Source organism: Microtus pennsylvanicus, chromosome 4, assembly GCF_037038515.1.
Source record: "Microtus pennsylvanicus isolate mMicPen1 chromosome 4, mMicPen1.hap1, whole genome shotgun sequence".
Lineage (NCBI taxonomy): Eukaryota > Metazoa > Chordata > Mammalia > Rodentia > Cricetidae > Microtus > Microtus pennsylvanicus.
The window spans coordinates 132347792-132363440 of NC_134582.1; the positions used below are offsets into that span (position 1 = coordinate 132347792).

General features: G+C 39.7%; 1 protein-coding gene across 3 annotated transcripts in view; it reads left to right on the forward strand.

Moving 5' to 3' along the window:
* Positions 1-12884: 12884 nt before the first annotated feature.
* The window catches only part of Slc39a12 (solute carrier family 39 member 12), an 87422-nt gene continuing 84657 nt past the window's right edge, over positions 12885-15649 (forward strand). The window contains exons 1-2 of one of the 3 annotated variants that reach the window (XM_075970535.1): positions 12885-13399; positions 14132-14463. In XM_075970535.1, coding sequence (XP_075826650.1) covers positions 14158-14463 — 306 coding nt within the window. In that variant the 5' untranslated portion in view covers positions 12885-13399; positions 14132-14157. The remainder of the gene's footprint in view (positions 13400-14131; positions 14464-15649) is intronic. The other 2 variants (XR_012910420.1, XM_075970537.1) reach the window with 2 other exon arrangements.

A 15649-nucleotide genomic window follows, 5' to 3' on the forward strand; every position in this document is an offset into this window, starting at 1 on the left:
TCAAGGAATCATGATAACCTTGAAAGGAAAAAAATGAAAAAAAATGATAAGAGAGCAAGGACTTTTACCTGCATAAATTTCCTTCCCGGGCAAGAGGACAAAAGAAAGGGTCAGGAGGTAGTGAAAATGGCCATGAGGTGGAGTCAAACCAAAGGTTGGAACAACCCAAAACCAAGTGTCAGTGTGTACCCGAGGCAGTAGCAGTAGCAGGAGCGTCCTGGAAACCGCGTCAGCAAAGGTTAATGGGCTTCCCTGAACCTCCTTGTCCCCTCTCCGAGAGACGAAGGCCTTGGGACCAGTGTGGTACTAAGGGCCTTCTGCTATTTTTTCTAAAATCGTCAGTACTAAGAACAACAAAAGCAGAATCTTAACGCAGTTGCTCCGTTCATCACTGTTCTCATCTCGATCAACTTCCTCAACCACAGAATCGTGAAGAAACATAATACATCGTAGGGTGAGAGGAAGAAGACCCCGAATACTCCCTCCCTGAAACTCTGCACAGGCTCTGTGACTGCATATGGGAACTCATTCATGTCAGGAGCTAATTTGCAAAGAGAAAAGATGTAGAGTTTTTCCTCATAGCACGGGGATCCTTACAGCAGAGCGAAGTCTAAAAAAGTGATGGAAGTGTGATATTTTTATATTTTTCGGGCAAATAATAATACTAAATTTGTGAAGGAAAAGCAGGCCAAATAAGTAACTGGACTAGGCAGTAAGTTCTAGGAACGTTACTCAGAGATGGGTGAGGAGGGTTAGAGGCTGGGGGAAGATAAGGGCCACTTCAGAGCTTGTTTATTTATATCTGTTGCCGTCCCAGTCATAATCTCCGGTGCTCACAGCCATTTTTCACCCTGGCTGTGGGAAGGACATCTCATGCAAAAGAATTTTTATGGTTACTACCACAGGGAAAGTCAGGCCAAATAACCTTGCCTGAAGTTATAACAGCATAGGGGATACCAGCTGGGAAAAAAATCAATTTGGCAATTTCATCTATTTTGTCCTAATGTTGCCAATCCTTTATACATAAATACATACCCATGTATGCACTCCTATGCATGTACATATCACAGCATGTCTCTGGAAAATATAAAGGTTAATATAGTAGCATTTATATAGATAGGAACTGCTACATATAGCAAAAAGAAAAAGCAATATATACTCCCTCACATTGTTATTTTATACAAATGCAAAATTATATGCCTTATTTTTCCCTTAAGCTAGCTTTTAAAAATTATTTTTTAGTAATACCTATAAAATGACTTAGTTAATTGGCTGCATAGTGGTCAACTGAAAAGATGTCCCATAAATTAACTAGTTCTTTTTTGCTAGTCACTTGAGAGGGCCTGAACCTCCATCATAACTATACTGTTGTGATGATTGCTTAACAGGTTTCTGTTTCCTTAGCCAAGGGAAACAGAGCTGGGGAGATGACTCTCTTAATAAAATGCTCTGACTTGAAGTGATGTCAGAACTAGGTCTTAAAAGAAATAGAAACCTATAGGTTTAGGAGAAGAATGGGCCATTTTAGTCTGGTATAGTAGCATGAAAACTTTAATCTAAAGAATCCCCAAGAGACAAGGGATGCTGGTTTAGAGAAGGAGCTAAAGAGATAGAGACGGGATCAGTTACTACTCTCATTGGGTTGATAGATACCTGTCAACTGTAACTTAAGGAAGGAAGGGTTTAACTGAGCTCTGGTGCAGGAGAATTATCTGTATTCTGTCAATCATGTATTTTAATAAAACACTGATTGGTGAGTCAGGAAGTATAGGCAGGTAAACCAGACAGGAAGTAGAACAGGAGAATGCTGGAAAGGAGGAGGCCCATTGCTCCCATTCCAGCCCGACCACCGAGAAGCAAGATGTAACTTGCCCTACTGAAAGGTACCGAGAGCCATGTGGCTAACATAGATAAGGTACAAGAGCTAATAAGAAGACTGAGCTAATGGGCCAATCAGTTTATAATCTTATGGAGATCTCTGTGTGATTTTCTTTGGGGCTTGCCGGTTGCAAGGTACCGGGCAGGACTGAAACCCCAACAAGCAGGCTGTCATGTTACAGAGCTTACAGTTTGAGGGTGCAGTCCATCATGTTTCATGTAGGAAGCATGGCAGTAGGAGCTGGAGACAGCTGGTCACACTGTTTCTACAGTCAGGGGGCAGAGACATGAATGTTCAAGCCAAGCTCTCTTACTTGGTTTTATGCCTTCTAGCACCCCAACCCACAAAGTAGAGTCACGTACATTTAGAGTAAGTCTTCCCAATTCAATTAATCCAATATAGATAATCTATCATAGACAAGCCCAGAGGTTTGTCTCCTAGGGAGTCTGGATCTAGTCAAGTTGATAATTGGTACTAAGTATCACAGGGTTTAAGATTATGTTTTCTAGAACTACACTGTAGAGCTTGGATAACAATTGAGAAGTGATGAAAACATTTACTGAGGGCATAAATGTGCCAGATACAAAAGTTTCATAAGAACAGAGGGTACTCTTTTGAGTCCTTCTTGGAGCCAGAACGCTTTGTCTCCAAACACTTAGATTTTTTTTCTTGTAAGACCCAGCTCAAATATCACAGCATATTGATATTATTGTGGCATGATTTAATGCCAGGTAGTTTTAAAATTCTGTTCCAAAGAACATTTTACTATAGTGAATTTCTACAATAGTAAGAAATATTTTCCCAAGGTGTAATCATCATTATCATTAGCTTTATAAATTATGGCACCCACCAAGTTTTTAAGAGGAAAACTTTTGACCCTAAAATAAATAAATAAATAAATAATTTTATTAAAATAAGCTTATATTTTCATTTAGTCTTTCCTTGAAAAAAAAGGGACAATTATTTTTCTATGTAAAATTATATACATCTTAAAAATCAAACTTTGGAAAGCATAATAAATATAAAATTCTAAATTTTAGTCATCAGTAGGTAGTTATAATTAATACTTTATTGATATCAAATTACTTGGCCATAAAAGATTTAATATAGCTATGATTTATATAACATTATATGTAAATATTTTTTAGTGTTTTTGAGGTAATTTTTAAGTGCGTTCTTACTATATATCCCAGATTGACCTTGAACTTTCATCCTCCTGTCTCAGTCTTCCTCCCAAGGGCTGAGATTACAGGTATGCATTACCAAGCTCCAGGACATTACACATAGAGGTCAAAAGTAAAAAAAATTATATCTAATAGTTCCTCAGGTACTGGAAGCATCCCAGCTTACACTATGACTAAATCTAGTGAAGAATAAGCTTTGAACGACTTACTTGGTAGCATACTCATCAATGCTGTTAACTTAATTAGCATAGTGTTGAATCACTTTTTCTTAGCAATATTTGAACTTGAACTTTTAAAAAGTATTTTTATTTTGAATGCTATTTAAATGGCAAAAATTTTAATGTAAGCTACATGATCAGATATATTCATTAATCAATTTAAAACTCTTAAAAGAATAAAGAATTCTATTTTTTAAGAACATTGTACAAATGGCAATACTTTTTGTTTGAGAAATAAAGTCATGTTTGGTTATATTAGTCTTTTTTATTGCTATGAAATGCCTGAGGCAGGCTAAATTTGTATGTAAAATGTTTATCTAGATCATAGTTCTGGAGGTTCAAAGTTGGAGACAAAGTGGGCCGCTCTGGTTCAGCCTTTAGGGAGGACTTGGCTGTAGAAGGCATTACAGAGAAGGATTATCTCAGAACAAGAAGCAGAGAGATATCTCTCTAACTCAAGAGAGACTTGCAAAAGGGTGTGAAGTGTGGGATAATTTATAATTTTAGGATCAAACAAGTAAGATTAATTTTTTAAAGAAGAAAACAGCTCCAATGTTTTACATGATTATTAAGATTCTGAATAAATAAAAAGGTTAAATCTATCTTTTGTTGATATTTGAAGCTAATCTGGGGAATTTAAAAATGGGTAAAGTTGGAAGATGGTCAAGAGATGATGTAAATGCCATCTTCTTCATAACCCCAAAAGGGCTATGGATAACAAAAATGCTCTTTTGGATGTTGCATTAGCTTATAACTTCTTACCATTCTGTGCTTGGTAAGTTATGGTCCTAGGTATCTTGGTAAGCTAGACCATATAGTATCCCATCAAGTGTCAGTGGGACCAGTGATTCATCTTTAACTGATACGGTGTAGACATTACTCCAATTAGATTCCATCATATGCTAACACTCGTGTGAGCTTGAAAGGGGACCCCCATTTAGGCAAGTCTTAAAAAATAAGCACAGCTCTGGCTGAAAACATTACAACTTGTGACATATTCTGAAGCAAAGGATTCCTGACCCACATGGCAAGGTAAGTCATGCATCTTGTGAATTGTTTCAGGTTAATTTGTCATACAGAAACTCAGAACAGGCCTTGTTTAGATAGAGACTCATTCCTAGTGACTCAGAGTGTAGCTGTGAAATTGAAGGCACCCACTACTTCTCCTAATTTAGTTTTCTGTTTTTATTAGTTTCTCCCTTGATAATGTTTCTTGAAGAAACAGCATTGTAAAAAGAGGGAACGACATATTTTTCTGAACATATCAAGCTGAACTTAGGTTGATATTTGACTCAAATCAGTGAAAAACCTGAAAGTGCTTTCACAGAAATGGGATTTTGTTGATCTTACCATAAACCCAAAAGATGACAGACAGCAACTTAATGAGTGACAAAAATAGTGTATTTTATTTCAATTTTCTGAGAAGTAAACTTTCAGGATGACAAATATGTATCTTACAAGATAAAGCAGATACAAGTCTAACAAGATTGATATGATTCTGTAGATAAACAGTGAACTCATAAATAGATATATAATAGAAATTACATTAAAAGAATAAAGAGTGAATGTAGGGTAAAAAGGACCAGTGAAAGAACACCCTGGCCCTGAGACCAGACCCAAGAAAACACACCTTGATTCTAACCAATTCAAAACTTGAAATCTAACCATAAAAGCCAATCAGTCCCTGAAAACAAAATAACAACCAATCCCTGAGTATGAAATCTAACCAATCTCTGAGCTTATACCAAGCTCAGGATTTGAGATCCTACCAACCCCCACCCTGAAAATCTTCACTCTGGAAAACTCCATCCCTTAGAAACCCTATATAAGTTCTATACCTGTTCAGTTTTGGTTGGTTTTTTTTTCCACCCTTGCAGAGGCAGCCACTCTGCCTGGATTCCTCCCTCTCAATAAATCTCTTGAGTGAGGTTTGTTGTAACAACTTTCTTTCGCTGGAATGGAACGAAGCTATAACAACTTTCACTGAAACAGAGCTGTAATGGCTCTTGCCAAAGCAGAGCAGAACTGATAGCTACACATCCATCGGGAAGCTTTCCCTTAGCGGAGAAGAATTGGAGCAGAGCTGGAGCAGAGAAGAGCTGCAACATTTTGGAAGAGGAAACTTTTTGTTGTTGGAGCAGAGTTGTTGCACTTTGGGAGAGCTGAGCAGAGCTGTAACACTTCTCTGCAGCAGAGCAGAGCTGTTAGCAACCTCACCGGGAAACCCTCTCCCGCTGGGACAGAGTTGTTATATGATGGGGGAGAGTCTTTTGGCTTGTGTTAATTCATTGGTTAAATAAAGAGACTGCCTTGGCCCTTTAATAGGACATAAAATTAGGTAGGCGGAGTAAACAGAACAGAATGCTGGGAGAAAGAAGCTGAGTCAAGGAGTCGCCATGATTCTCCTACCGGACACAGACGCAAGTTAAGATCTTCCCTAGTAAGACACCTCGTGGTGTTATAGGGATATAGAAATGGGTTAGATCAATATGTAAGAGCTAGCCAATAAGAGGCTGGAACTAATGGGCCAGGCAGTGTTTAAAAGAATACAGTTTCCGTGTAATTATTTTGCGTAAAGCTAGCCTGGTGGCAGGATGCAGCCCAGCCCTGCTGCTCCTATTACAACAGTTATACTTGCATTAGGGAAACCTTTCCTGAAGCTTGCTGGGGAAACTCTTCCCTGATGGAACAGAGCTGTAACACTTTTGTTGGAATAACTTTCCCTTTGAAGACTGCCAGGATACCTTTCTATCAGAGCTGCAGCACTTACAGTGAGAACCCAAACTATTGAAGATAATATCTTTTATCTTTATTTTTATCTTTGTCGAATAATTGATGGTTTTAACCTACTCATTTTTTTTTTAGAAATTTTAATTTGTAACCATGCTAATTTCTACATGACAAAGAAACACTGTTGGAAGGTCACATATAAAATCCATAGCTTTATAATTTACTATCAGCTTTGAAAGGAAATGCAATTCACAAGGCAAAATTCAATATATCTTGATGTGTTTCTAAGTATTGGAAATACTATAACTTTACAATGTCACAGAGAAGTATATGTGACTGGTCCCTACCTATGGGCACTTTCTGTTTGGATAGTCCACCACTCCATTATAGCCTGGAATGGTTATAAAGTTTCCTAAGAAGGCATGGTTCACAGCTGACAGTACCAATGAGATGTAACTGGGTGATGAATATGCTAACCTCATCAGTGGATTGTTCTATTGGGTTCATGGCTGGGTAGGGCTATCAGGAAGTAGAGCTGGCTGGCAAAAGTAGGTAAATAAAGGTGTGTCTTTAGAGGGTATATTTTGTATTCTCTCTCTTCCTCTTCCTTCCTTCTTCCTGTGCACCATGATGTAAGCTGCTTTCCATGCTTCCTGTTGCAATGTTCTACCTTGCTACTTGCAGGCCCAGAAACAGTGGAGCCAAGATAACCATGGACCAAGATCTCTGAAACTGTGAGATAAAATAAACCTTTTATCTCTTTTTTAAAAAATATTTATTTGCTTATTATGTATACAATATTCTGTCTGTGTGTCTACTCTTGATTATGGTATTTGTTTGTTCAACTCTTTAAAAATGGAATGTATAATGAAGAAATACAGGTTAATAGATAATCATCTATAATAGTTAAACTTGTAGTCATATTAGTTATGTTTTCTAGATATACAGAGATGTATTTCAGATAGGTATACTTCAAATCTTTCAGAGACCTTCAGAATATGGCATTTAAAATGTTTTAATGACTTAGGACTTTTTATGACAATGAGACACATCTGCTCCTGGCAGCACCAATCTACTTCAAGGGGAAGAGGCACTAACGTGGCTTCTTATGGAGTTTGCTAGCCCTTTTGGCAAGAAATTGATCTTGTCTGGACTGCTTGATGCTATGCCATATGAGCTGGACATGCAGGACTCAGAGAAATGACTGATGAACTTGCCTAAAGGTGAGATGGTTCTTCGGGGTTCCTGCTACAGAAAAGAGTCTGCCAGACATTCTCCAGGACACAGAAAAATGTTACAGACAAACTGCCAATATAGGTGCAACTGTATTTGAAATTCCCTGCCTTATGGAAAAGTCTGCTAGATACTATGGACCTGCAGGCTGAAGATGGATGCCCCAACAGAACAGAAGAACTTTGGGTGACCGTCCAGACAGCGAGATGTCTCTGTCAATTCTAGAATTTCAGAAGTTGTTTACAATGTACTTTGTGTTTACTTAGGCAATATTACATCCTTCTGGAGTCTTTGGTGGAGTTGAAGAATAGATAGATAGTTATAGTTTCCTTAGTATGACAAAAGATAAAGTAAATATAAATATTGTAACTGTAATTCTTACTTGATACCTGTTTTGTTATATGTAATTTTACTATGTTAAAGTTAAAACCTTCCTTTTTATTTAAACAGAAAAGGGGAGGTGATGTGGGATTCCCCTCTGTATTCTTGAATACCATTGGTTAATAAAGTAACTGCCTTGGCCTGTTGCTATGGTAGAGAATGACTAGGTGGGGAAAACTAAACTGAGTGCTGGAAGAAAGGAGGTAGAGTGAGGGAGAAGCCATGTAGTCCCCACCAGAGACAGGTGCTGGAAACTTTACCCAGTAAGCCACAGCCACGAGACAATACACAGATTAATAAAAATGGGTTATATTAAGAAGCTAGAGCCAATGGGCCAAACAGTGATTTAAACAATATAGTTTCTATGTGATTATTTCAGGAGTCTGAGCTTCCAGGCAGCTGAGAAACAAACAAGTGGCCCCCTTACAACATCTTAGCATTTTTGATGCTGTGAAGAAACACCATGATCATGCCAATTCTTGGAAAGAAAACATTATTTAGGGTGGCTCACTTACAGTTTCAGAGTTTCAGTTAATTTTTATTATGATGGGGAACATGGCAGCATGAAGGCAGATAACTATCCATAACTCCAGTTCCAGGGGATCTGATTCCTGTTGTGGAACAATCTTTGTACATTATAAATATGTATTGCTCCCATTGGTTAATAAAGAACTGGCTGGCCTATACCTGGGCAAGAGAGATTGGACAAAAGAGACAGACTAGGAGAATTCTTGGAAGATGAAGGGTAGAGTCAGAGGAGTCATCAGGAGATACAGAGGGAACAAGACATGCTGGAGGACAGTAAAGCCATGAACCATGTGGCAGCACATAGATTAATAAAACTGAGTTAACTTAAGGTGTAGGAGCTAATTAGTAATACGCCTGAAATTTTGGCTGAGCAATTTATAAATAATATGTTTTCATGTGGTTATTTGGGAACAACTGCGGAGACCCAGAGAGACTCCACCTACAAATGATGTTCCAATGTGGGGCTATAGTTTCCACATCAGACCTGACAAAGCTTAAAAAATTATTCTAAGCACACAAAAAATGGAGTCAAGCTTGGCTTCTTGGTGACTACCCTTTCTCAGGTGGGATCTGTTTGCTGACTGCAAGCAGAGGCATGGGTCCTCTAAGAGACAGCTTCCAGCTTCCAGGCTCAATGCTAGCAGCATAAACAGGCCTGACTCTTTGAAGAGGCCCTGCTTCTGAACACTTAAATGGGATTTATAAGTATCAGGCAGTGCCTTACTTGGTGGCCCTTGACAGCATGTACTCAAAACTCCCCAGAGTTGGGACAGTAGTGAAGCTAGGCGCTCAGGAAACCAAGCAGGATAGAGTAAGCCACCAAAACAGAGACAGAGGTTTTAAGTATATTGCTTAGCAGTTTAAAGGCTGATGCAATCAGAAAAAGATTACAGATATGCAATAAAGACAGATTTAAAAGGAAAAATCTTTAAATGTATTACAATGTATTTATAAATATACATAGGTTTTGGAGAACAAAGAAAAATGATATAGACAGTCATAGATTAAAAATAGTTTAAAATATTAAAATAAAGTTTTTAAAAAGAATATGGTAAAAAATAGAATAAGTTGTGTAAAAATGGAAAATACATAAATGGCCTGGATTCTGTATGTTATTGTGTTGTCTTTAGATTTTCTGATTGCTAATGAAGGAACAACAACTGCTAAAATACACTGGATTATGACAACTGCTGATTAAGCCAACTCATATATTTTTAAAATGTCTTGACTTCAAAATGGAAGTCAAAAATATGTTTCTTTGGAGACGAGGTTATACCTTTATTTCCACAGGATATAAGCCTGTGGATTCATTCTCGAATAAAGAAAACTAGGTGTGATTGGGAAAGACCCATGAAATCCTAGCTACAGACATAAAAATAAACCTCGAAAAGCTGAAAATATATGTGTTAAACAGGTTTATTTTGATAGGTAGATAATCTTCAAATATTTCAAAGGCCTACAAAATATGGCATTTAAAATGTTTTATTAGCATAAGACTTTTCTTGACAGTGAGATATATCTGCTCTTTGCAGCACCAATCTACTTCAAAGAAGATGATAGGCATCAGAGAAACTCCATATAGAGTTTACAATTTTTTGCAAATGTTAACTATAGGCAAGAAACTGCCCTTGCCTCAACTGCTGACAGTATGCTGTCCAAATTGGACAAGCAGGCACAGAAGAAAGAGACTGCAAAACTTTGCCAAGACAAGGTAGGAACTCCTTCAAAATTCCTGCTTTGTTGTAAATTGTGTCAAATATACTAGGCCTGGCAGGACAAAGTTGAATGCCCAATATTACAGAACTTGGAGTGACTGTCCAGACAGCCAGATGTCCCTTTTCTCTAATTTTGCCAAATATAAATGGACTGGATATTGTAACTGTAATTCTTACTTGATAACTGTTTTTTGTTTTATATAATTTTGCTGTGTTAAAGTTAAAACCTTTCTTTTTAACTAGACAAAGGGGGGAATGCTGTGGAACAATCTTTGTACTCTGTAAATATATATTACTCTCCTTTGATTGATAAAGAGCTGTCTGGCCTATAGCTGTGCAGGAGAGCCACACTAGAACTCTGGGAAGAAGAAGGATGGAGTCAAAGGAGTTACCAGGAGAAACAGAGGGAGCAAGACATGCTGGAAGACAGATAAAGCCATGAGTCACTTGGTAGCACATAGAAATGAGTTAATTTAAGTTGTAAGAGCTAGTTAGTAATATGCCTGAGATAGTAGCTGAGCATTTATAAATAATAATAGCTTACCATGTGCCTACTTGGGAGTGACTGCCAAGACTCTGACTACAGATGCCCTCTTCTGGCCTCTATGGCATCTGCACACACGTGGTTCACATACATATCATCAGGTAGGCACACACACACACAAATGAATCTTAAAAAAACAAACAAGCCATGGGTCACATGACAACCAGTAGTTGCTTGGCAGGGCATGGACTAACTCTGGTGCAGACAGGTTTAGAATTCTGGCAACTCAAGCTAAATGTGTGACCCTGAGCGTTCTCGAATAGTATAGTGAGGATTTTTGAACATTTATCATATTTTCATGATGAAAGTACTGGTGTGATACTTAAACACAAATGGATGCTTAAAAAAGTCAAGAGACACTGTTACAAATGACATCTAGAAGGGATAGAATTTTAGAAAAAAGGAAGGAGTCAGCACAGGAATATGGGGGGAAATGCCAGAGATACCTCTGTAGGGACAACTGAGTGCCCAGGAAGAGAAACGTCTTCTGCCACAGCATTAAATCAAAATGTACAATGCGTGAATTATCAGAAGGCTCAAGACATTTACATGTCTTAAAAATCTGTCATAATGCATACAGAAATTCAGGATTATTATGGAAGTGAGACTCAATCCCTAGAGTGGCTTACAAGGATGACTACATGGTACCTCAGGATTGTACCTCCAGGATGTCTCAAGTCTTGTTTGAGTCTCATCTTAAATCACCATTCTTTTACATTTTAAGAGGTCCCTTTAAGTCCTATCTTGTTTACAGAACATGTGTAAATACACTGTATGGCAGAATTTGAAGTTCAGGACAGATGAATAAGCAAAGAACTGAGTGAAAGAAAACTAGTCAGCAAGACTCAGCCCCCGCTCCACTGCAGCTTCCTATGTCAGCACAAACAAGCTCCTCTAAGTTAGGAAATACCGCATCAGATACTGCATGGGTGAGATGTGTCACAAATGTGAGCCAAATATCTCACATTTTTCAATCAAAAGTAAAACATCTCCTTTATGTAGCTAATAAACACATGAAGTTAACTTCTTGGAAATTATTCTGGATTCCCCCCCCCAAAAAAAAACAAAAACAAAACACCTTTAAGCCAAGTAGTGGTGGCATACACCTTTAGACAGAGGCAAGCGGATCTCTGTGATTTCAAGACCAGTCTTGTCTATAGAGTGAGTTCCAGAACAACCAAGGTGACACAGAGAATCTCTGACTCAAAGAAAAAAATTAAAAATAAATAAAAACCAAACAAGAACAAAACAAACAAACCCCAAAAACAAACAAAAAGGAAAATCAAAACACATTTAAGAAAGATTAACTTCAAGTTTGCCGGGAAAACGGGAAGGGTGAACATAATGGCTGTCAACTACAGCCTGAGTCAGAGAACCAGAGACCATGCATGACTTTCAGTATGTATGACTGTCAACTATAGCCCTGAGTCAGAGAACCAGAGACCATGCATGACTTTCAGTATGTATGACTGTCAACTACAGCCCTGAGTCAGAGAACCAGAGACCATGCATGACTTTCAGTATGTATGACTGTCAACTACAGCCCTGAGTCAGAGAACCAGAGACCATGTATGACTTTCAGTATGTATGACTGTCAACTACAGCCCTGAGTCAGAGAACCAGAGACCATGTATGACTTTCAGTATGTATGACTGTCAACTACAGCCCTGAGTCAGAGAACCAGAGACCATGCATGACTTTCAGTATGTATGACTGTCAACTACAGCCCTGAGTCAGAGAACCAGAGACCATGTATGACTTTCAGTATGTATGACTGTCAACTACAGCCCTGAGTCAGAGAACCAGAGACCATGCATGACTTTCAGGCCGGACAATGGCAAAAAGGAACTAGGGAGCAGGTGAAAATGCTCTAGAGAGGCCAGAGTCTTGAGAGTACTCGTCAGAACAAAGCAGAAACTAGTCTTGGAGCAATGGGAGTTGGTGTACTTGTGGTTCTGTTCCTTATAACTTAATTAATGAGGAGATTAAGACCAGCTAATTTATTGCGTAAGTAGTAAACTATTATTTTTTTAGTGGCTTTTTCTTTTCTTTTTTTACAGGCTTTTGAGAGTCGGTAGACCAAGACTTTACAGGGTGGTTCCTCCTGCCGGGACAGCCCTCTAGAGGTGAGCATATGATGTTAGGGAGTTTTGGTCCAATGCTCTGTAGTCTGAAGCCCACAGCCTGCCAGTTCTTCAGCCCTTTCTGGACCCTCAGATTGAAAGTCTTTGGCCTAACTCCTTGTTTCTTGGCTGAGTCCAGCCTTTAATTCCAGTTAATACCACTATGGTGCTCATGAGAAAAAGGCCAGGTCCTTTCTTTGACATTTGAGACAAAACCATGTACACAGTGGATAGCTTAACAGAACCGTCATGTTTTCTGAGCCGTTCATGCCAAGTCCATCGCCCCACAAACTTTCTTTTGTGAACATCTCACATCCATGTGCCCAGTTTTCATATTCAATGAGTAATTAGAATGAGTTCCCCATTTGTAAGACTAACACTGCTTTTGAAGTCCTAACATCGTGTAAACATTTGCAGCTTGTGAACTGAAGTTTTAAAGGGCCAGTCTTTCCGGCAACTTTTGGTTTAAGCAAAAGTGAAAGAGCGATCAGCTGGACAGACTACCTTATCGAACACTAATCTCTTTCACTTTGCAGTGTGGAAGTTTTTGACCTAGATTCTGTCCCTTGAAAGGCAAATGACTGTAGATAATTCTAAAACACTGTGCTAACTGTTAATATAAAAGGTTATTTCCCTAACCACATTTTGTCAGCCCGAAACTGTCCGCTTTTATCCACCTTCGTTTTTACCTTCTGAGCAGCCCTCTCCATAGCAACTAGAAATGTCTCTGGGCTGAAATAATCCTCTCCAGCTCCCAGTGCACAGTCAAAGAATTTTAAAAACAGAACTTGGGAACCGCAAAAGGCTCTCCGAGATTTAAAGGCCCAGGGAGCTCAAGATAAATATCCATTTCTCTTTCTTGAGGTAAGTGCTGGGGTTACAAAGTTTTGTGTCACCCTCTAACTTTATTTTAAATACTAACATAAGAGTCTGAAACTGTTTTGTAAACCATGAAAATAATTTCAGAATCTTGTTCTTACCCTCAAGGTCATTATTGGCTCATTTCTGGATCCTACAGGAGCTGCTGCTAACATGTTGTACTCCTTGAACAGTCAACTGAGTGGTTTTTTCTCCATAAATTCTGATTGATTCGGAAATCTCTTCCCTTGCTCTCAGAGACTCTTGCTTGCACAGATTTATCATTCTCCTGGAGTCTTGAAATGCTCTCGTTTTTTTCTAAGATACTTCATTCTCCAGAGTCTTGGTTTCTATTAGGCTAGAAACTAACAAGTGGTTCCCAAATGTAACTTGTTTTTTCTAGTAAATTGTCCTCTTGAAAGATTCTAATTCGGTGTGAGACTGGAAATTTATTGGAAGTCATTTTCTCTTGAATTTTCTTCACCGACTTCACAGGACTTGTTTCACAGTGGTGTGTCTCTCTCCAGGTCCTGTGCCGGGCACTGCCTGCAGACAAAGGAAATGCGCCTCTTCTCAGCATTTGCCTCTTTGTGTATTTAGTTCAGTCCAGTTTCCTGGCTGGTCTTTGGGGTTACATGCTATATACAGACCCCTGTTGCTGCCACTGCAAATCAGCTTAGCCTTCAAATGTGTTTCAGGCACAATAATTGAAGGTTTTTCTTCTCCTTTCCACCACAGAAATTCCTCTGGTTGTAAGGTCTCCTATGCACAGCCCTCACCGCAGGCCAGCTCAAGCCAAAGGAAGAGTGGACATGTGTACCCCGACAGATCTTTCAGTGGTGATGGTGCTACTACTGTCCTACCTCCTCGGCCTTGTTTCCTCTACTGAGGCGGACAAGGCCCTCACTCAGGATACCAGCAGTACTGGGAGTCAAGGCCTGCTAGAAGTCCTAAGGGGCCTCTCTGTTGGTGCCAACCAGTCCCTCAACCATCCACGAAGCCTCATCAAAATTCTGCTTGAGAAGACTGGGTGTCCACAGAGGACAAATGGAAAACAAGTCTGCAAGCTGGTTAGTAAAATAAAGTGGGATTGGGTGCTAAGAATGGCCAGAATGGGAACAATGGATTTCACAGAGATTCTTTATCACAGTGAATGGCAGGCATGCAAATCTCTTCATATGCACGAGGGAAGTTCAGCCTGGTATGATAATGTCTGGGTTACTACAACTCATTCAGCATCCCGCAGGGAGCTCATCAAGAAGAGGGCTTGTTTTATCTTTGGGAGAATAATTTGTAGGCTGTCTACACCCGATCTCCTTCTTTAGAGCTGCTAACTTGCTGGCACGCATGCTCAGTCCTTCCTCCTTTCTGCTTTGCTGAGATCGTTTTTGTTTTTATTTTGTAAGCTTGCAGTGAACATGCACAGATGTTAGGCAGAGGCAATTGCCTCTTCCACGAGATAACCACAGCATTCTGACATCTGTCTAACATTCAGTTCCTGGGTGCCCTCTCCTAGGTGCCAATGGTGTTTTCTGACTTTGTGCGTGCGTGTGTGTGTGTGTGTGCGTGTGTGTGTGTGTGTGTGTGTGTGAGTGTGTGTGTGTGTGTGTATGTGTGTGTGTGTGTGTATGTGTGTGTGTGTGTGTGTGTGTGTGTATGTGTGTGTGTGTGTGTGTGTGTGTATGTGTGTGTGTGTGTGTGCGTGCGTGCGTGCGTGCGTGCGTGCATGCGTGTGTGTGTGTGTGTCTGTGGAAGGTAGTCAACACCTCGATAATCACTAGCAGTAAGGATCAGCTGCGGGAGAGCAATGCTGCAGCCAGAGTTGAAACTGGACCACGCCTCCGGAAGCCTGGTCCACATCCTCTCAGGCAGCCTTTCATTCTTCTCATCTGTCAAGTGAACCGGACCTGTCTACTCACAGAGGCGGTGGTGCAGGCCTCATGGCTACTCCATCAAGACTTCCCTCTCCCCAGACTGAATCTTGACTTGCCTAGGATGGGTTTTTGTTGTTGCTTGCCCCCCCCCCCCGCCCCAGACAAGGTTTTCTGTGTAGCTCTTACTGTCTTACTCTCGGTTGGCCTTGAGCTCACAGAGAACTACCTGCCTCTGTTTCCCAAATGCTGGGATTAAAAGTGTGTACCACCTCCCCGCCCCCACTCCCAAGGATATTTTTAAAAAATCTCCAGATTGCTGTAGCATGAAGTTGGTGGAAATTGGTGGGGACTGAGTCTGTCCCCCATTAAGGTGTTTGGGGGG